The sequence below is a fragment of the Nicotiana sylvestris genome, chromosome 8 (assembly GCF_000393655.2).
Source record: "Nicotiana sylvestris chromosome 8, ASM39365v2, whole genome shotgun sequence".
NCBI lineage: Eukaryota > Viridiplantae > Streptophyta > Magnoliopsida > Solanales > Solanaceae > Nicotiana > Nicotiana sylvestris.
In genome coordinates this window covers 128,741,804-128,764,462 of record NC_091064.1, presented here as the reverse complement: position 1 = coordinate 128,764,462, position 22,659 = coordinate 128,741,804, and the positions used below count along the sequence as shown (strand labels likewise).

The 22,659-nt window shown below is 38.6% G+C and overlaps 1 protein-coding gene across 2 annotated transcripts; it reads right to left on the bottom strand.

The window, feature by feature from the left end:
• Window positions 1-4,791: 4,791 nt before the first annotated feature.
• LOC104237220 (protein SENSITIVE TO UV 2) lies at window positions 4,792-20,193 on the bottom strand. Of its 2 annotated transcripts, XM_009791331.2 has the most exons (12): window positions 19,728-20,193; window positions 19,551-19,589; window positions 19,368-19,450; window positions 17,880-17,983; window positions 17,432-17,766; window positions 13,057-13,125; window positions 11,702-11,784; window positions 10,755-11,099; window positions 10,564-10,670; window positions 9,944-10,101; window positions 5,881-6,077; window positions 4,792-5,569 (listed from the first exon to the last, which is right to left on the bottom strand). In XM_009791331.2, the coding sequence occupies exons 1-12, from the start codon at window positions 20,079-20,081 to the stop codon at window positions 5,308-5,310; spliced, it is 2,136 nt and encodes a 711-aa protein (XP_009789633.1). In that variant the 5' UTR covers window positions 20,082-20,193; the 3' UTR covers window positions 4,792-5,307. The 2 variants fall into 2 exon arrangements, with proteins under 2 accessions (XP_009789633.1, XP_009789634.1); XM_009791332.2 differs by lacking the exon at window positions 13,057-13,125.
• Window positions 20,194-22,659: the final 2,466 nt, after the last annotated feature.

Below are 22,659 nucleotides of genomic sequence, written 5' to 3'. Positions count from 1 at the left end.
ACCATGGCACGAGAACCCTGATGCTGAGAACTGCTCGATGTTTGAGGGAAAAATCTAGCAATGTGCCTCCAATCACCACATGTATAACAAGACCTCGGTTGCTGAGACTGCTGACCCTGAAACTGACCCTAACGACCTGAGTAACCACCCTAAAAACTCTGGAGCGGAGGTGTACTGATAGAAGCTGGTGATGCACTATAGGGCAGCTGATCAGAATACTGCATATGAGAACCACGACCACTTGGAGCATTGTGAGAAGTCTGAAGTGCTGAATGAAACGGCCTGGGAGGATGGCCTCTATCAAAAGAATCCCTGCCTCCAGATGAGGCACCACTGAACCTGCCAGAATGACAGGGCCTCTTGTCAGACCCCTGACCACTCCCATATGACAAAACTATCTCTACTCGCCTGGCCACATTGGCTGCATCCTGGAAAGAAATCTCACTCCCTGTCTCCTTAACCATCTGCAATCTGATAGGCTGAGCTAGTCCCTCAATAAACCTCCTCACCCTCTCTCTCTCAGTGGGAAGTATAAGAAGAGCATGACGGGCCAAGTCAATAAATCTGGTCTTATACTGAGTGACGGTCATAGAACCCTGCTGGAGACGCTCAAACTGTCTCCGATAGTCCTCCCTCTAAGTGATAGGAAGAAACTTCTCCAGAAATAGCTGAGAGAACTGGTCCCAAGTCAAAGCCGGTGACCCAGCTGGTCTGGCCAAGCAATAATCCACCAAGTCTTGGCGGAACCTGACAGACGAAAAGCAGCAAAGTGGACCCTATTGGTCTCCACTATCCCCATGTTCCGTAGAACCACATGATAGTTGTCCAATAGTCTTGGGGATCCTCTGAAGATGTACCACCATAGGTAGTAGTGAAAAGCTTGGTGAACCTGTCCAACCTCCACAAAGCATCAGAAGACATAGTTGCTCCATCACCGGTCTAAGCTACAACACCCGGCGGAACTACCCCAACTGGCTGAGCTGCCGGAGTCTGAAACTAAGGAGCTATCTGCTTCGGAGTGCAAGTAGCGGGAGTCTGTGCTCCTCCCCCAGCCTGAGAGACGGCTGGTGCTACAGGAAGTATACTTGCCTGGGTGACACTCTCCATAAGGCCCACTAGATGGACCAGAGCATCCTGGAGTACTGGGGTAGCGATGAACCCCTCTAGAACCTGAGCCGGCTCTGCTGGAACGGTCTGGGCTAGAGCCTCTTCCTCAAACTCTACCTGAGGCTCCGCCGCTGGTGCTGCTGCTCTAGGCTGAGCCCTGCCCCTGCCTCGGCCTCTAGCACGTCCTCGTCCTCTGGCCCTCGTAGGAGCTGCCACTAGGGGCTCGGGCTGCTGATTAGTTGATAAAGAGGCACGTGTTCTCGCCATCTACGAAAGAACAAAGTAGAAGTTCAATTAGCATTGAGAAGTCAAATCGCACGATAGAGAAGAATAGATGTGAAGTTATTCCTAAACTCTGTAGCCTTTGGGGATAAGCATAGACGTCTCTGTACCGATCCCTCAGACTCTACCTAGCTTGTTCGTGAATGGTGAGACCTAAGCAACCTAGTGCTCTGATAACAACTTGTCACGATCCGGATTTCCCTACCTTCGGGAGTCGTGATGGCGCCTACTCGTGGAAGCTAGGCAAGGCGACAATTACAATTTTACATCCATTATTATTAATTTAACAGGAACAGATAATAACTAAAATAAAATAGTTATGAAATGCAGAAGTGATATCGCAAACCAATAGTTCTAATACATAGCTACCCCAAACATTTGGTGTCACAATCCATGAACGACTAAGATTTACTACAAATATAAGTCTGAAAGAAGTACAATTGTTCTCGAAATAGAAGAGACGAAAGAAGCTAAAACGGGGAAAGGGGACTTCAGGCTCTGCGAACGCCAGCAGATCTACCTTGGTCTCCCTGGACTAAAGGTAGCAACCTCGAATGTACTCACAGGATCCAGCACCGAAATCTGCACAAAAGTGCAGAGTGTAGTATCAGTACAACCGACCACATGTACTGATAAGTGTCGAGCCTAACTTCGGCGAAGTAGTGACGAGTCTATGACACGACAACCATATAAACCTATGTAGTTAAATCATATACGAACAAAACAATAATAATAGGAAATAACAGATAAAGATGAGAAGGGGAACATGATGCGGGGGAATATCAAATTCTAACAGTAATTCAATAGAGAAGCATGAATACCATAATTGTATCAACAGGAATAATGAAACAGTAACACATGCACGACATCACCCGTCGTGCTTTTACTCTCGTTCTCACCATAAGAAACAACAGAAACGGCACGGCATCACCCTTCATGCATTAACTCTCATAATCATGGCACAACATCACCCTTCGTGCATTAGCTCTCAAATCATGGCACGACATCACCTTTCGTGCGTTAACACTCACAATATCGGCACGGCATCACCCTTCGTGCATTAACACTCACTCAGAATATCATGCACGGCATCACCTTTCGTGCTTTACACTCTTCCTCACCCAAACAATAGAAACAATACATCCTAGCAAGGGAATCAACAATAGAAACAAATACATCTCGGCAAGGGAATCAGCTATAACCAATCTCATTCCAACAGTTACTTCACAAAATAAATCTCAACTTGAGCCAATACTCAACAATGGTCAATTACCAAGAAATTATCATAAGTCTTTTTCACCAATGATAATCATCAATTTAAGCATGGACAGTACATAATAAGAGTCACAACAATCATGGTATAAGACCCACGGGCATGCTTGACACCAACATATAAATACTCGTCACCACACCTATACGTCATACTCAACACTAACACGTAGCAAATAAGACCACAATACATATTCTCTCAAGCTAAGCTTAGACCAAATACTTACCTCAATTCCACGGCCAAAAGTCAAGCCTCAATTACCGTTTTACCTCTCGGTTCCACTTCCAATTCGCTCGTATCTAGTCATAAATTACTTAATAATATCAATGTATGCCAAATAAATCAATTCTAATGCATGAATATAGATTTCCCAATGTTTTCCCCAAAAAGTCAAAAATCGACCTCGAGCCCACTTGGTCAAAACTCGAAGTTCAAACCAAAACCCGACTACTCATTCACCCACGAACCCAAATATGCAATTGGTTTTGAAATCCGACCTCTAATTGAGGTCCAAGTCCCCAAAATTCGAAAATCCTAATTTTTATCCAAGAACACCCAATTTCCCATGAAAACCCCTAAATTTTGAAGTGAAATCATGTAAAAAGATGAAATAGATTGAAGAATAAGAGTTAAGATTCATTTACCTATGATTTGGGGAAGAACTTGCTCTAGGAAAATCGTCCTTTGGAATTTAGGTCTTGAAATTTTGAAGAATGAAGTGAAAATCCCGTCTAAGTCCAAACATATCAACTGCAGATGTCATAATTGCGACTGGAGCTTCGCATTTCTGCTGTCGCAAATTCGACCATTTGGTCGCAAATGTGAAGTCCCCCCTGCCCTGATGACTTCGCAAATGCGAAGAAAAATTCGTAATTGCGAACATGCCCAGCTTCCTTCGCATTTGTGATGGAAGCCTCGCAATTGCCAAGCCTGTCAAGCTCGCAAATGCGAAGCTTGATCTCGCAATTAGAGGCCTGCAACTTTGCTGAAGCATACCAGCAAATTCCCTAAGTGCAAAATCACTCCGTGGCCTAACCAAAACTTACCCGAGCTCTCGGGGCTCCAAACCAAACATGCACGCAAGTCTAAAAACACCATATGGACTTGCTCGTACGATCAAATCATCAAAATAACATCAACAACTACGAATTTAACCTCAAACTCATGATTTTCCTCAAGAACACTTTAAATTTACTATGTTCACAACCGGACGTCCGAATCATGTCAAATCAACTCCGATTCTTACCAAATTTTACAGATAAGGCTTAATTATTATAACGGACCTGTACCGGGCTCCGAAACCAAAATACGGGCCCAATACCATCAAGTTCCAACACTATTCAACTTCTAAAGACCTTTATATTTTCCAACAAACAATTTTTTTTTAAAATTCTTTTCTCGGGCTACGGACCTCCGAATTCGATTCCGGGCGTACGCCCAAGTCCCATATTTTACTACGGAAACACGTCCGAACTGCACACGCAAATCGAGGAGAAAAAAATGAGGTTTTCAAGGCCTCGAAACCCAGATTCGAATTCTACAACACAAGATGACCCTTTGGGTCATCACGTTTTGGCTCTAAGAACGAACCTATTTCATTTGGCCTGGGAACGTGGCTTGCAAGTTAAAGTTTTGTCTAATAACCTAAAGCATTGTCTTTTTGAACTATAGCATTTCTCCAGAAGGATTCATGAAAGTCAAGGAAGAAACGATACTTTAAAACTACCCCAATTAACTCATCTATAGAAGCTTAATCCAAGAAGACGTACTTGTGACTGGAGGCTTATAATATGACTATCCACCATCTTATGCTAAATATCTTTCATCGAAACCTTAAAACCATAACAATACACCATCATCTTCATAACAAGTATACAACCTTGAGGATGTTCAATTGCATCATTAAATTAAATATATTTTCCTTCAAAGGCTTTGTTCTGTTTTGGTGTTTGTTAAAGGTTCTCGATGTAGATGTACGACAATTCATCACAAGATTTTTCGAATCACAAAAGCAGTTGGAATGCTTGAAAAGCTGCAATTCAGAAAGTCTGAATTATGTAATGAATAACCCACGGAGATCTGTAATGATACTGTAGATAATTATCACAAACATTCTTTAAGCTGAATGGGCCTTAAATTTGCAATTGACTATCAAAGGCAAAATGGAGTTACATTTCTGTTTTGAGCAGAGATCATTATATTCCAAAACACGTTAATTACGAGTAGATCCCAGGTTAGTGTGAGAAAGACTTCAACTGTAGATCCTTCTTCATCTGTGCATTAAATTGAGCTTTGGAACATGACAAGTTTAGGTAGTACGCCGAAGCACGAACATTATACATTCAATGCGATTGCTAGCATTATTCTTCAGCCAATGACAAACATACGTTTAAAATATATACATAGAAGCTGATACAATGCTACAATTACACTAACCTTATACAGTGGGGTGACCGAAAAATGCATGCTTGTGCTGAAAAACACATTCAACAGATCAGTGCTGATGGTCTCAGCATAGAAGCTGCAACTTTGCTCCACGCTCAATCCTGTCAACTGTCAAGTACCATAACTCGAATATTTCCATGAGCCGTTCTTCAAGCGTGAGTGCACTTCTAACAAGGATCAATCAAGTTTTCATGCCTCTTTCATTAGCTGCTGCCTCCAAGAAACGTGAAAACTCTTCTTCTCAACACCTGAGCTAAATCTATGATTTCGGATTCCCTAATCTGCCGAGTCATGCTAACATCCTGCCACAAGAACTTGCGCTTACCGGATACTCTGCTTGTTACATCAACAGTCAAAGTTGTTTTCTCTCGACTGTTTGTTAATGCCCGCAGAACATGACTGGAGTACTTGGGATGTGAGACTAGTCTATTCAAGAGTATGAGTACCTCTCGCATCAGCAAGGTCCTGCCAAATAGGAACACATAGAAAAGAAGATTGGGAACATGAAATAAATAAATCAAATTTAAAATATATTTGGAATCTGCAAGGTCTTTCCGGAAAATGAAAGAAACAGACAAAACAAAAACTACTAATAATGAGAAACTCCATGAATTCAGGTGGACTCCGCACACAGGAAGGTGGATGGGAAGAAATATTCAGCTATATAGAGTATACATCAATGCAGCTACGAGTAGAGTGTGAAAAGCAACTCCATTTCATGCATGTTTTGAAGACTAAAATACACCTCAAACACACATTTAAGTGCCCAAAGATACCTCTCTTTGAATACTTCAGCCTGCTGAGCAGTATCCGATTCTTCTAGATCCAAATCGCAAACGAAGCTTTGCAAAATAATTGCAAATAAATCCTTTCCTTTTGGAAGCCTATAATTTAACAGAATCTCAACACCACATTTTCCTGATGATGCTAAGAAAGCTAGCAAAATTATAGTGTGCCTCCGAAGCTGTAGTTCCTGAAAAATTAGAGAATCAAGGGTAACAGAAAGCAGAAAGGGGCAAATTCCACTCTTGGAAAATTCAAGATAGAATTCAAGTTAAATACGATAGCAATAATGCAGATCAGTTTTAAGAGCCAAATTAATGCGTAAAAGGCACTCCATACAAATAATCTTGTCCAACAAAGAAATGAATTCAGAAATGGCTAAAAATGCACTGGCAGGAACTAGGCACGCGCCATAAAGCTGACAACTTCTATCAGTTGGCGAGTGGACTCCTATAGGGATGAGTGACTTATCTTGAGAAAAATTTATCTCTTCTTAGTCTTGAAGATCATGTTTCCATTAATGTGGCAGATGATGCATGACATGAACAAGAATTTTGTAGTACTGCTTCTTCCTGACTCACAAAGTTCCTAAACCATGGTGGGAGATTAAAAATCTTAGCTTGTTCCCTCTTATTTGTCTGCGGAGAAATGAGCACCCCAGTAGACCTGAATGACAGGAGAACCAGCAGGATTGTGGTTTTCAACTGCTACATATCAGACTATGTTACGAGATTTTTGACCTAGAAGCACCCCTGTTGAGTGTGCACGGCATGGGTTGTTCATGCATATTCTTTAATTATTCTAATAAAATCAGCACCTACCGAACCGGATACCTACACCCGCATCGAAGACGTACCCGTAACTGAGTGCGTAATATAGATGTCAAATACTTAGAAACAATATTATCCCAAAGCCGGAACTCTGACACAAACAAATAGATATGATGAATCTATTTTAGACAGCTTGATATGGATTGGCTTACGGGGATGATGATCAACTAGAAGTTGTCAATAGGCTGAATACACATGCGGCCCCTTAAACTTGCCCAATTTTTCATTGTTTCTAAACTAAGGATTATACCTATTGAACACTTGAACCCGAACCAAACTGTCTCTATTGAACACATTCGACAATACTAGACAAACTACTGTGCGTGAATATTACTCGCCGTTGATGTGGAAAATGAAACCAATTAGAAAACGACACACCATCAAAAAAGCCAAAATGGTTTTTTAGAAGAAAAAAAAATGTTGACCGGAAAGAAAGATATCCTGTAAAGATCCATTATTTCGGATTTGTTATCACTTATCTCTTACTTTGTTGCATTTGTTCTTTCTCTTGTCAAAAACTAGATCCATGGAGCAGATCATTTTCTTTTGAAAAGCAGTTGTGACAACAAAAATTTCAGATTTGGCTTGAAAAAAGGGCCAACATCTGTAAAAGCATGGCCAGACAAAGAAGAAGAAGCCAAAAAAATGGTAAAAAGAAGAAGAAACTGAAAATGTCGCCGGCAATACTTGGATGGTGGAGTCTATTTTACGAGCTATAATCTTGGTGGTCCTATGAGTCATTGTTGAGATGAAGAGTTGGGGTCGGTTCCGAGATGTTGCATTGTGGTTTGTTTGAAAATTGAATTGGCAGTAGTGGTTCTTTAAATTTTATTTTTTACTTCTTTTTCTTGTGAAAGTTTATTGTCGGCAAATTTTGTATAATTCCGGCAAAAGCATTGGTAGAGCTTGACTTATTGCAATTCCACGCACCAAATATTGAGTAGAAAGCACAGCATCTGCCATGTCAATGGTGTAAAGAGAGACAGTAGAAGACTTCTTTACACTTTTTAGATTCATTGAGATGGGTGTACTTTGATAGGAAGGTTTGGAGGGCCAGCATTAGTGTCGTATGGTAGTAGGTAGTTGAGCGTTTTTCTACTCCGTTGTGGGTATTAGGATAGTTTGTTAGTTTCTTGCTTTAGTTTGATAGTGGTACTTGTTGTATTCGTACTATTTTTCTGCTCCGGTTTCCTAGTACCTTTCCATTGTTCTGATTATCGATATTGCCTTTTCCATTTATTTTTCTGATTTTTAGGTCGCTGACCAATGTTGTTACTGTTCCATTGCCTCTTTTTCATCTCCTTGTGCCAAGGGTCTTTTGGAAATAGCCTCTCTAGCCCCCAGGGTAGGGGTTAGGTCTGCGTATACACTACCCTCCCCAGACCCCACGTGTGGGATCATACTGGGTTGTTATTGTTGTTGTGAGATGGGTGTACTTAATTGCTATATGGTGATTTCTGTACTGTTGGAAAGTTGTTTTTGCAGTACCATCTTCGTACTTGCCTTAATAATATTTACTTAAGGGGCTGCATATGTATTCAGCCTTTTCAATATATACTCTGATCACATAGGTCAACCTACAAAGCATGGACGTGGTCTCTTTATATGGCATATTCAAGTTGTACTCGAGCCTAGATCAAACAAACACATAACAACACCAACCTCTCCCTATTTCTTTGGTTGTTTTAAATTTAAACATACTTGTTATTAATTCTAGACATTGCCAAGCACAAAAGGAACTTTGCTTCCCTATTTGCTCTTTTAGCCAAAGTTTCTTACTGTACAAATAATAATAATAATAATAATAATAATAAGAAGAAGAAGAAGAAGAAGAAGAAGATCACTTCCTAAAATAAAAAGGAAAGTGAATCTCCAAACTCCTTTAAGTAACATAGCCCTAAAACCAAAAGGATACTCAATATTTGAAGTAAATATCATGTGAATTATGTTCAAAAACCATTTTAAATTTCAAACTGACATAAGGAATGTGGTTTTAAGTTTGTAGTTCAGATTAATGACTTGTTTTCAAATTTGAATTCTAACTTCCTAATTGGGATCACTATCATTTACTCCCTCCATTTAAAACAGAGTGAACTTATTTCCTTTTTAGTCCGTTTCAAATAGAATATGAACCTTTTCTAAATTTGAAAACAATGTAATTTTAAACTTCTCATTTTACCCTTAATGGGATAATTTATAGCCACACAAATATCTAATGATTATTTTAGACCACAAGTTTCAAAAAACTTTCATTCTTTCTTAAACTTCGTGCTCAGTCAAATAGGTTCAACCGAGGGAGTATAGTAATAACCTACCCTTAAAAATTAATCGATTTGCTTTTTGTATTATTGCTTAGTGTTGTCTTCTTTAAGACAATGCTCGTTGCTTTGAAGTGCATGACATAGCAACAGGGTGCCTACATTTAAGTTACTAATGAGTGAAAAGGCCAACTTTGGCTTTACTTAGCTTCCAAGGTTTAAGCTGCCTCAAGTAGGCCTTAATTAACACTAATATTTTTTGATAACTGAGAAATATGTTGAGGACCAGCGGAGCCAGGTTCTAAACTCAGATGATAAATGGGCTCACCCCTCTATCCTTATCCACTTTCTAAACTCGGATCATAATGGGCTTGCCCCTCTACCCAACTCTACTTAAATACCACATGTTTGTGCAGCAGGGTTCAAACCCTTGATGTGCGATTAACCCATACATCACATGTTGTGCTCTTACCACTATACCAAAATCATGGGGGTTTTGGTTTATAACACTAATAATTTTAGTGTCCTATTTGTGCTGTATCACACTAGAATTTCAGAATCTTTTTGCCCCCTATCTCTATTAGATCGCCCAACATCATAATCGATGCAAACACCAGTAATCTATCTCATAAGTCAACTCGTTTTATTTTTTATTTCTCACGTCAAATTGGTTTCAGGATCTCAAGGGTACTCTGTGGAACCTTAACAACTACTATAAAAATCTGATAGAGAAACTACTATTATAAAAATTTAGATGTGCGTATGTGGTGGCATACAAACATTCTAATCAAAAGAATGCATCTCAGAATACAACTGCCTGAAGCAAACAATACAGTTAGGTCAAGCTGGCTAGAAGGGGGGGGGGAGCAATATTTGCTTATATGAAAGCAAAAGGAGATTATCTAACAATACGAAATAAGGAATGGGCAGAAGATAGGATAATTAAAGCTAAAATATATTAAACATACCTCAGCATTACTTGCAGTGCAGGTGACACATTCTGCCAAACTCTCCAAGATCACACTGACTACGGGAAAGGTTGAAGTATTCTTGGAATTGGTATCAACCATGCCACCCCCATCTCCCTCCATGAGACAGCTACAGAATGAGGCCATTACTCTTGGGCCTTTATTTATTGAATAGTATAGTCAGAAAAACCATTACACAAAGCAAAAAGCAAACTGATAGTGATTTGGAGATGGATTTGATCTCAGTAATATCCTTTACATCTTCAAAATATATCTTACTGTTGACAGAAATCTACCACAACTACCACTGTGGTGCATGGGCATACAATAAAATTTAATTTGGTATTCTTCCTTCCATAATAAACTTGGAGAAGGTGCATGATTTTTTAAATTAAACATAAAAAATGTGTTGGTATTTTTGTCCATAAGATGGTATAGGCACTCCTGGAAGAGAAAAAATGATATAAATAACAAGACGTGGTAGCCAAGCAGTAAAAGCTACTTTTTACACATAGAGGTACATTATGCTAGTCTAAGAAGAATTTCCAGGAGTCAGATAACATCAAATTCATATATAACCATGTGACCCAACACGTGACCAAACAGATATGTCCACTCACAATTTAGTAGCATATGAAGAAGATGCACCGCTTTCTTCTTTACATGCACGTGAGCTCCCTTCTTCAATAGTTTTGAAATACTTTGGAACGGTATATCTGTCCCATACCTATATAAAGGAGGATATTGATTAAGCATATCACAGAGCTCCAAAAATATGCCTAAATTAATGAGAAAGCAGTGTTGAACTTACTTTTCCCTCTCCAAGTACGCATTACTTCTTGCAACAATCAGATTCATGACTGAAACTGCCTGGAGTCTTACATGTTCTACCTCATGAATCATGATAATTTCGCACATCAATTCAAAAAGAGGAAAGTAGTTGAAATGAGAAGATATCAAACAGCTAGATCCACAATTGGTGAATCCTATCCTGGCATAAGTATCAACAGTATCCAATCTCGGGCCATCAGCATGATCTTGATCAAATATTTTCTCATCATGGACATGGGGCAGTCCTCTAGTTCCAGGATATCCATATTCATACAGATCTGACGAATTATTCCAACAAGAAGGTCCCTCCATCACAATGTTGTCCCTGGTACAGTACACTGGAAAGATCAAATCAAAGCATATAAGGAAAATTCTGGATCAGAAGATAGGGACCAATTTTCCTACTTTTCCTTTTCTTTATTTTCTTTCTGGTTACAGAAGCAAGGGTTTTAACCCAACAAGGGATTTATCAGAGAAGGGTAGAGGGGCGGGCCCATTATCCACCGAGTTTCGAAGGCTGCGGCTGGTCCAAAGGATCTGCCCCAAACGGATTTCTCAGTCATAAAAAAAAAAGGGGATTTATCAGCTAGCACTAGCAAGAGAATAACAAAATGCCTTAGGAAGATTCATCGTGAAATTTGAAGGGACAGAAGACTGAAGAGAATGGTTTGCATGATAGTCAGTAGCTGCTAACTCTTGTTTCCCATATTTTCTTGAACCTCCTCATGAATCCAGACAAATGCAAGCTTCTTGCACGAGCGGTATAGTTTAACAGTTGCCAAACCCAGGTTAAATCAAATGTTTCTTTTATCTTATTTTGATCGTTAAATCAAATGATTCTTCTGCAGGGATGCTAAAAGAACCCACGATAATAGCTCAAAAACAGAATGGAGGCAGCAGAGCATGCATTTAAGAGCGAATACATACCTTTTACCAAATTTTCTTTCCATAGTGAACGTGAAATTCAAAACCTCTTGCAGTATATGCAAAGACCTATGAATTATAGCAACCTGCATGGAATGAAAAATGTTATGAAGCTATTGACAATTAACTTCTATAGAATGATATAAAATTGAAGGCTTCACGAATTCCCTTTTACTTCAACATAACATGCAGTACTAATTCAAAAGAATTATAAAAATTAAAACAAAATATATTATTTTAGTACTTTTATTAAGGGAAAACGTTGGTAACTAATGCATACTTATATTTATATATTTCCCTTATTCTTAGAGTTTTTGCTGTTTGCATAGTTCTACGATCCTTGGCCAATAACTCACCTCGCATCCTTGTGATTTCTGTGGTAGTTCTTGCTTGCCATAATTCACTTGTTATGTGGGAATTTGGGTGATTTTGGGAAGGGCTTGAACCTCGATACTAGATCATCACTGTTATTTAACTTATATATGGGTGGGGTGAGGATCGTCATGGTGTGTTGGACCTCATGAGTGAATCAAAAATTGGATTTACGTTGGATCTTACTCAAATCACCATATCTATCCTCCTGAGGGGGAGTTTGGTGAGGATTCTGCCATAGATGTTCAGTTGCATATAAAAAGGGGGTATAACAAACATTAGGACCTAAGTGGTTGAACAAAGAAGGTAAAATCCCACGGAGCAGCCTGTCCAGTGATGCAAAACCGCTGTAAGTGTGAAAGGCACATTTCCATGATGAAACATGGGTCCAACAAGGATGTTCATATCTTTCCACGTGAAAGAGGAAAGGGGAGTAGGCATAATACTGGAAAGTACGGACTCGGGGTTTATCCCTCAATCAAAGACTACTTGAAAGTTACAATAGATTCCACTCTCAGTTAGTAAGCTAAGGATCAGATCACTTGCTATTAAGATTTTCAGAAATAGTCACAAAACTCTCACCAATTAAGTAAGCTTTTTCATTTTTAAGTTCATAAGGTGACTGTATAACTTACTTAATGATTCTCAAAATCATTATGAAACTTTTGGCCTTAATCAGTAATTCCTAAATCCAAAATTTCGTGACAGTGCTTAGTAAGATGCCAGCTTTCTCAAATTTCTCCTTTTCTTTCAAGATATATGAGATGGCAACAGCTTCACAGACCTGTGAATTACTCAACAAGTTTTATCATGTGTATTGCAACCACTATTATTAATCAAGACACTTAACTGAGAGAAATGGTAATTGCCATAAAAAGTTTTTGATAAAGTACTGCCAAAAGTTTTACATGTTTAGAAATGTAAATTCCCACATTAGCAACTAAAACAGAAGGAAAAATGACAAATATATAAGCTTACAATCGCACATTTTTAAGTCTGCAAAGACCAACCAATGCTTCTAACAAATCTTCCAATCTCACCATTTCATCATTAATCTACAAGACACAAATAAAGCTACAAATAAGGAGAGTTTAGCCCTACTAAGACAATAAGGTAAGTCATGCAGAGTATTTGCATAATAAGTAACACGGTGTAGATCGAGTGTAGGAAAAGGCTTGTCTCAGTTTATTGTAATTTCTGGGAGTTTATGCAAATTTTGCAAAAAGTAGAACATAATGAAAGCAAAAGATTCATATAGGTAACTAGTGTGGATTAAGGCATAGTCAGGTTGGTACGCTGTTAATCCAGTGTTTGCAAAGAGTCCTTTTAGCTGTTTAGAGATTTGTATGTCAGTGAGGGAAAGCTTGAATGACTCTAATCTAGCACTGGTGAATATGACTTGACAGCTCATCCAGGTCCAATTTACTGAACTTCATATTTCAAATGTAAATATTTTAACTCATTTAGTTGTTTATATTTTGGCTTTATTATATTAGAGAAACACTTGATAGTAAGCATTCTTAATAATTACTACCTTATTAAAAACACTTGCTAGCTAATGAAGTGGTTGATTCGAGAAGGCAAGAAATGCTGGCCAAGACTGAGAACAGATGCTCTCAGGCACGAGTTACGAGGTAAGTTACTAAAGTCATTTTCCAACAGTTCCAGGCAGGATCGCTCATCGGAGGGACTGAGTTTTTCTTCAATCTTGCTGATTGACCAAAAAAATGGTTTGAGATCAACATAATATGGACAATACTATTTATTTTAATGCGGAAAGTAAATCTTTCAATATAACGGAAGACTTTTCTGGGTCTGAAATGTGGTATGATTGGGTGGAACGGAAGGGGAATTCAATGCACAGAATGACAGTTAGCAAGAAGCTGTGGATTTGCCATTTATGACATTTGGCAACAGGAACCAGGGGAAATAAGTATAACACTGGAGACTTAAAGACCATTTACGCAATTACTTTTGTTCTCAGATTTGGTCAAACAATTTTAATAAGTATGGGTTCCATGCCGGATTTGGTCAAATAATTTTGGGTACTTTGACCACGACAGACAGAAAAATTTGAGACCAGATACAATTTGATTTCCAAAATCAGAATCAAAACTAGGATAAATTTGAAGAAAATAGCACATCTTATCTAAGAAATCAATCATTTACGTATCAACAACTTGAGAATAAAAATGAAATGTACACTTTACAAGTTATACATAAGTATTCCACAAAATTTCTCATAATTTAGAGATATTATTGTATTTTTGAATTATATTTAGCCGGATCCCCGCACCCGTATCCGTACTAGGATCTGTATCCCTGAATCTTAGAATTTACATCTCGAAGGATCCGACCTCTAGATCCACACCCGTGTCGGACACCCGCACCCGTGTCCGAGCAACTTAGACCAAAACTAAAGAAACAACATGTAATAACAAATTTCTAAGAATAGGAAAACAAAAATAATACTAATACTATTGGTATGGTAAAAAGCTATGCTCGATTACTTACTACCCTTCTACCTTAATTTTTGACCTCCACACTCTCCAATCCAGGTTCACGTCCTCGATAAGCTGAAGTTGCACCATATCTTGCCTAATCACCTCTCCCTAATACGTATTTGGCCTACCTCTACCTCTACCTCTCCTCAGGCCCATCATGGCTAATCTCTCACACCTTCTCATTGGGGCATCTGCACATCTCCTCTTCACATGCCCTTTCCATCTCAGTCTCGCTTCCCGCATCTTGTCCACCACGGATGTCACTCCCACCTTGTCCCGAATATCTTCATTCTTAATCTTGTCTCTCCTGGCATGCCCACACATCCATCTCAACATTCTCATTTTTGCTACTCACATCTTCTAGAAGCGGGAGTTTTTGACTGGCCAACACTTCGCCCCATACAACATTGTCGGTCTAATCACCACTCGGTAAAACTTACCTTTAAGTCTAGGCAGCATATTCTTGCCACACAAAACACCAGATGCGAGCCTCCATTACATCCATTCTGCACCAATACAATGTGTGTCATCATCATCAATCTCCCCAATACCTTGGATTACTGACACCAGATACTTGAAACTTTCTCTCGTTGGGATGACTTATGTATCAAACCCCACGTTCATGTTCGCTACATAGATCACATTGCAAATTGGGAGAGTCACTACACCAAAATGTCGTGGTCGGCTTGGGATAAAAGATTTAAGAGTTTTTAACAAGGCGTTAGTCGTTACTAGGAAAGTGGCTATACAGATCTGGAGTAGAGGTGGATGCTCTTAGAAGGGGGTGACTGCAGAGAAGTATGGGGCTTTAGAAGGGGATGGAGGACAAAAGATGTCTCACTCCCTACGGCTATAGGGAATATTTTAAAGGGGTGGGAAGAGTTAGGTGGGAACATTTCATTCAGGGTGGGCGATGGGAGTAGGGTAACTTTTTTGGGACATTGGTGGTGACTAGTGCAGAAATTACACATCCAAAATCACATGGCAATGATGTCCTCGGAACGACGGCTCAAGATCGTTTCCTATTACTTCATTCCAGGAAACGCGGAGACTATCGGTATACGGTAAAATCGGAGGTTCAATTTCTCGTCATTAAGGGGTTTCGGGAAGTCATATAGAGACCTCAAGGTTGTGGGGTTGCGGTTGAGTTCTCTCCCTCGATGTTCATTTACGCTCAACCTAACGACAATACCGAGGATGGGGAATTCCCAAGGCGAGCAGGTAACACCGACAGAGTCTGGTATCATGTCTAGCCGTCCCATCTCCGTATCTTTACAATTAATGCATTCTGTACAATGTTGTATTTCTCCTCCTATATAAAGGGGATCCTCATCACTTTGTAAGGGGCTGTTGTTGCTCCAACTATTCTACACAAGATCAATAACAACTCTCTCTTTTCTCTCTAGCTTACTCGCTCGAGACTACCCCTTTCATTTATTGCTTTCATACTTGTTCTTCATTTATTGCTTGATATTGGCCGTAAAGAGCCTCATTTAATTATACTCTAATTGTTAGTCCCTCCCCGATTACCCCCGATAGCTCGAGCCCGAATCCAGGCATCGACCTCGAGGTCTTTCACCGGTCAGCCCGAGGCCCGGATAGCTAACCCCTCGGTTTGGTCACAGCTCTTTTCTAGCTCGCGTTTTATCTTTTATCTTCATATCAACTGCTCTAACAACTAGCACAAAAATAGATCACGTATTTTTAGAGTCTCATCAACAAATTTAATTGTTACTACCATTTTCACGGTAAACAGGGTCATTGTTAGCTCAAATACCAACCTAGTATAAATAACTTCTTATTTCCATTTTTAGGGTAGATTGCTTGAGATGAATTGAGAGATTATTCACTTTGAGCGTTGAACTCTCTTTATGTTAGGTTTAGTTTAATGTTAGGGTTTTACCTTGTATCTCTCTTTGAACATCGCTTGGATGGATCCGATTGTGTGGATCCATGTATGAGTTCATGTCTCTTCTTCCTTGTATTGATTCTACTGATTAAATATTATTTTAATTGTTAGATTGTCCCTTCTTTATTCTAAATCTCTCCCCCTCCCATTCTAATTTTGGATCTATTTGCTATCTTTTCTTGATCGTTGTTTGTTTATCAATTTCTTGCTTCCGCGTATATTAGTTCGTATCAGATGAAGTAGAAAAAGATCTAGAACACTTGAGTAGCCTCTTTCCATTATTTATTTTTGGGGCACCACAAGGTTCCTATATGTAAAGATTGAAAGTCATTCGTAGAGAATCATGTCTTTTTATAAGGTTTTCTACTTTTTGGTATACTTCTTGTACACTACCATAGTTTTTGCCCTTCTATTACTGAAATTTATTACTTTGTAAAAAAAGTCATACGATCAAAAGTAAAGCAAACTAAACATTATGTTGTAATCTTTAATATACATTAATTTATATTTTTAGCAAGTTTCAACTTAATTTCAGTTTTATCAAGAAACCCTTCATTAGTTGACTCCTACACACAACACAACATAATAGTATCATTTAATTGCGTCCCTTAAGAGTTCAATTGCCTTTAATTTAGATAAATGCATGACTAAAGCAATTGTCAAAGGTGTAGAATATGAGGTAAAGAGTTCAAGCAAGTGAAAATAGGAAAAATCAAAATTCCAATTACTTAACTTCCTTTTTCCTGGTTGAGTGGAAGGTAAACAGTCACTGAGTAACAGAGATAAGGAATACCAATTCATACAAAAACAATCTGAGACATTGAGACAGATCTATCGTTTGGTTAATGATTGTTAGCATGCACGCTAGAGAAGCAAAAATAATCAGAAGCAGGAACCTGAAGGTGAAGTATAGTCAAAGTGAAAAGAGATATCACTTAATTCATATACCTTGGTCAATATAGAGAAAAGATGAGACACTTTTGCACTCTCACCAGAATGAGTGTACTGCAGATTATCCTTCAAAGAAATATTTGACTCCAAACTTGTCCTTAAGGGAAAACTCACGTTCAGGTATCCAGAAAGGACACGGAAATCAACTTCACATGTTGCATACAATTTCGAAATGAGAAGCCTTCCTAATCTTTGTCCACTAGACAAGTTCCATACATCCAACAACTTGTTTCTACGGCAAAAAGTAGCAGATAAATCGCTTTCCGCTGATAAGCTGATAGATTCATCATGCTTTTCAGTTTGGATCCCAACATCTTTAGAGGATATTGCACCTATGATTCAACAGGCAATGAAGAATGGTTGAGTTTTAAGAACAGGAAGGAACTAATTTTCAGGAACCATAACCAATGATTGATTTTGTTTCCACATCCCAATTTGAACTAACCGACTTTTGTGTTGGAGCTAACATGATCATTCGTAGAGCGTGCATTTTGGCATTCTAAAGATTTTCTTTGGTCTTGTTGGATGTTGACACCCGAATCTGTATTTCTGCAACATAGAGAAGACCATAATTTTACTGGCCATTCTTTGTCATAGCGGTTGAGGGAGTTTACTCCACAACACTAGGTCAAGAGTTCAAGGCTGGTAGGAAACGGAGCAAAAGAGAAGACCATAATTTTAAAATGAGATTAATCCCATTCACAGTGCAAAGAATCATAACAGTTAGAAAATATTCTCATTCCAGAAAAACATAGATGCAAAGAGCCAAATGTCAACAGATAAGGAAATTAGCAAACAAATATACAACTCAAAAGAAGGCATATCAGCAAAGACAAGAACTTCTTCAATGTTATGACGTCTTCAACTTTTACACACAGCAAGAAGCAAACTTAGCTGAAACTCTTCTATTTTCCTTTTAGAGTCTAACTGAGAAGTTAAAAATTTCACCAAAAAGCATGAGAAAGAGAATGATGTTGCATCACAGAGTTCCCTGAACAAGCAATATATGCATTTTTCCCCAAAAATTTCAAAAGGACCAGTATAGTTGCAAAAGGTTTGGCACTCAAATCGTCAACTAGCAGTAGGTCGTACACATGTGAACATGGTTTGTTAAAAAGAAAGAATCTTTGTGCCATTTGATCAAAAAATTCTTATAGAAAGATGTTACTGATTCTGATAATAAATTTGATATCTTTTCTTCCAAAACATTTGTAAAAGAAATTAAAAAATTTATGTATTCTGTTCTTCAAGATATATTGTACCCTTAATGTGTATATTTCTTATATTTTTGCTCTTAACATCTTTAGTATTACATTAAAATTTTGAGATAATATGTAAATTTCTGCCCTCTGAAATACATCCATGCATTATACTTCTTTGTCACGTACCCCGTCAAATGTGGTAAAGAGATTGGATATTGTCAAAACGATAAGAGGTTGTTTGCAGGACGAAAAGGGGAGAGGAAATGACAAATTTTCCTTTTACAAAGCTAAAAAGGTTATTAAAAGTAACTTCTTTTTTAGTCTGAATTCACCTCCATTTAGGTACTATGGCAGTAGTACAGTTTAACTAGCTAAAGTCTAAGTAACATAGAAACAAAAAAATTAACATAACTTGCAATGAAAATTAGACTAAAAGGATAGTTCTAAGCAATAGCATTATGAAAAATATAGGCTAAGAAGAACTTGTAAGATTTGTTCATGTAATTTTCAAAGAAAGGGAATCTTGTTAACTCAAGTAATAAAAAATATGTCTACTTATTGCTTGTCAGATCAGGCTATCACCTTATTATCTTATGTGGTAAACACATTAACCTCGAAGAATTATGGTCAGCTTTTTATTATGTGTCAGATACAGGTTTGCTCTAGAAGAAGAAGCACCACATTCAAATTTTGCAACTAACTGTCAAACACAAATTCTACTAAGCACTTACACATTCACATTCTTCGAAAGAGCAAGCTTGTGCTCCTTCTCTTTCTTCTCTTTTTCCCTTCTTAACTCAATGCACTCTTGCTCCTGAAGCGGTGCAAAAGATCATTACCTACCGGGAATTTTCATCAGAAATGTATTTGAGCACAACTTAAATCATAAACCCACCACCACACATATGGCTTACCAGAAAATTCCACTGTTTTGAAATTCGATCGAGCTCCTTCTGCAATTAAAAAAACCAGAATATCAATAAGACATTTAGCAAAATGACTACAGAACCAATCTATTCAAAGAACATTATAGAATACAAAAATGGACTGGCGAAAGAACATATTATAGTATTATGATATTATTATCTAACCTTCAAATTATCAATTTCTTCTTCTTTAGCAGTGTGGGACCCGCGAGGAGCGAGAGTGACTCGGCCAGCGGCAGCGGAGAAAGTGTCGACATCGGAGGACTGATTGAAAACCTTGGAGAACTCTGGAACTCTCTGAGACAACTCTTGGGGAGGCGAATAGCTAACGTCGGCGAACATCGCCGTGTGCGGTTGCGGACCTAGCGGTTGTGGTTGCGGCGGCGGCGGAGGAGGAGGAGGTGGGGGTGGAGGTGGAAAATGTTGCCGAGTGGCGACGGATAAGGCAAGCTCTTCGGCTTGGACGAGCTGGTCGATCAAATCTGCGTCCCATTCATCGTCGAAACCCTCATTCGCCATTGTTTTCTGCTTCAAACTCAAAAGGTTTCTACTTTTTGACAGTTTATATTTTTCTTTTCTCTGGACTTTTACTTGATTTCTTAGTTTCGCGCGCTTCCTCCCTTTTGTCAGGGTATTAATCGACGAGAGGCAGTAAATTTGAGTGATATGCTACAATGCTCCTTATATTTGTCGGCAGTTTCGTTTCACCCAAAAGCTTCGGTTCCGTTTTTCAACGACCCATTGTTTCTACGGAAATGGTTAGAACTGCCCCTAGACTATTAGGGTTGGTACAGTAATACCCTCCCGTCCACCTATGTTGTAAAATTTACCCCCACCATTTTCTTTCCGGCTCAAGACTATCTGTAAGGCCCCGGAAAATTGTTTGCTAAGTAATTTAGGATTTCGAGATGTCATGTAGGCTAATTATAATATTTTATGTGCTATTAACATGATGGATATCAATTGGATATGATAATAAGTGTATGAGGCATATTATAAGTGATTTGGAGTCTAAGGAGAGGCCTAACTGTAAGCCAAGTTAGAAAATTTCATAATGGACTAAAGTTGTGAATGAGTACGCACAAAACCTCATTTTGGACAATCATATCTCCAGTTATATAAGGTTTTGTGTGATGCACAACCTATCAAATTAAAGTTCTTTGAGTCTAGTTTCTGACGCAACAAACCGTTCATCATTTGGAGGTGTATACAGAAAGTTACGACCATTTTACTAGGCATGTGTCATATGCGCGCCCAGGTGCGCGGCCGAGCATATTGAGAAGTATTCTGCCTCGTGAGCGCGGGCACACTAGTAGCAAACCTCTAAATACACCTAAGGACGGGAAATGAGAGGATTTAAGTAATTTTTCAAGACTAGGGCATCCTCTCCATCCCCAATCCGGCCAAGGCATCCAATTGCACACCTAAGGTGAGTTTTTAAGTGTGTTTTCATGGTGATTTCACTTCTCAATCACTAGTTAAAACATGGTTTTGATTGGATTTCATAGGATTTCTTCAAAATCTCAAAAACATCCCAAAAGTTGTCTTTAAAGATTTGGTCTACAAGAGGTAATTTTTTACCCTTAGACTTACATATATGGAGTTATTATGGAAATATGAGTATGAATTAAGTATTGTAACTCATGGAATGGTGATTGGAAGCCATAGGTGCCTAACCTAGGTTGTGTTGGTGTTGTAGAGATTGTGAGATGGGTTATTGAGGTATGATTCTTGGGTGTAATAGTATTATGTATACATGCATGTACAAATTAGGTTTGTGGGAAGATTGTTGAACATAAATAAGTAAAGATTGGGTTTGGGAATAAAGGAAATCTTGTAAAAGAGATTTGAAATCAAGATGCTCAACTAGTGTTTGATAAAATGCTCAAATGAGCTGAAACCATGAATACATTCCTAATTTGTGTTCAATTTTGTTATGTCTCAAGTAGATTGGGATTGCTAGAATTTCCGGAACGTCGTAGTAACTTAAGGAAAGCTTAAACAAGGTATGTATGGCTAAAACTCCGTCTTTTAGAAATTGAGCTCCATTTTTGTTTGTGTGAATACGGTAAGATCAAAGTTGAATTGTTGTGTTGATTGTTGTTTCACATGAATTTGGGGTTGCGACCTTATATGCGTGAAAGATGTGTCTCAATATGATAAACGTGCTATTATTGATAACTTGAAAGGGTGCAAGGAATATGAATCATGTACTGAAATGCTCAGACCTTAAATTGAGATTGAAGCTGCATATGTTGTGTCCTCTATGTGAAGTCTCATCTATGTTTATAATTTTATTTGCTCTTGTGTGCATATATTATCCTAAATTACAAATCTAACATTGAAATTTGGAATGATGCGAAATGTGGCCTAGTGCCAAATATATGACGTGATAGTTGTGGCCCCAAGTGCCTATGAAATAACATATGTAAAACAAAGATTGAATTGAGATGATTGATGGAAAAGGGAAACGCCTTGGTAATGCGGCCTAGCCGATCGAGCCGAGATCGGACGCCATGTGCACACATGGTGGTATTGTGATGATATTGAATCCCGGATAAAAAAAGAAAACTGAGATTGTGATTGAAGAGTATGTCTCAAGTGAGGAAACCTAGCCGATCGGGTCGAGATCGAACTCCGCTCAAGCTAGCGGTGGTATTGTGAACAATGATGAACAATATGAAATGCCCCAAACTAAAGGCTATGGAAATTATGTGAAAGCTATGTGATTCCTTTTATTTGATGATGTAGTGATTGTTTAAAGCTTTTGTTGAATCCTTATGATTTCTTTGTCCTTGTATGGTTGTTCTTTCTAATGAGATGGTGTTTAGTTATACATACTAGTGCTATTCGATGGCACTAACGTCCCTTTTGCCGGGGGCGCTACATCTTTAAATGGATGTAGGTGTTTCTATAGCAGGCAGAGTTGGTCGCAGCTAGTGCCGTATCATCCTTTCAACTAACTTGGTGAGCCCCACTTCGTTTTGGGGTCCTGTTTCATCTGTCTATCATGTACTTCGTATTTAAGGTATAGTCGGAGCCTTGTTGTCGGCATTTCCATATTATTCTTCAGTTGTATTTAAAGGCTCCGTAGACA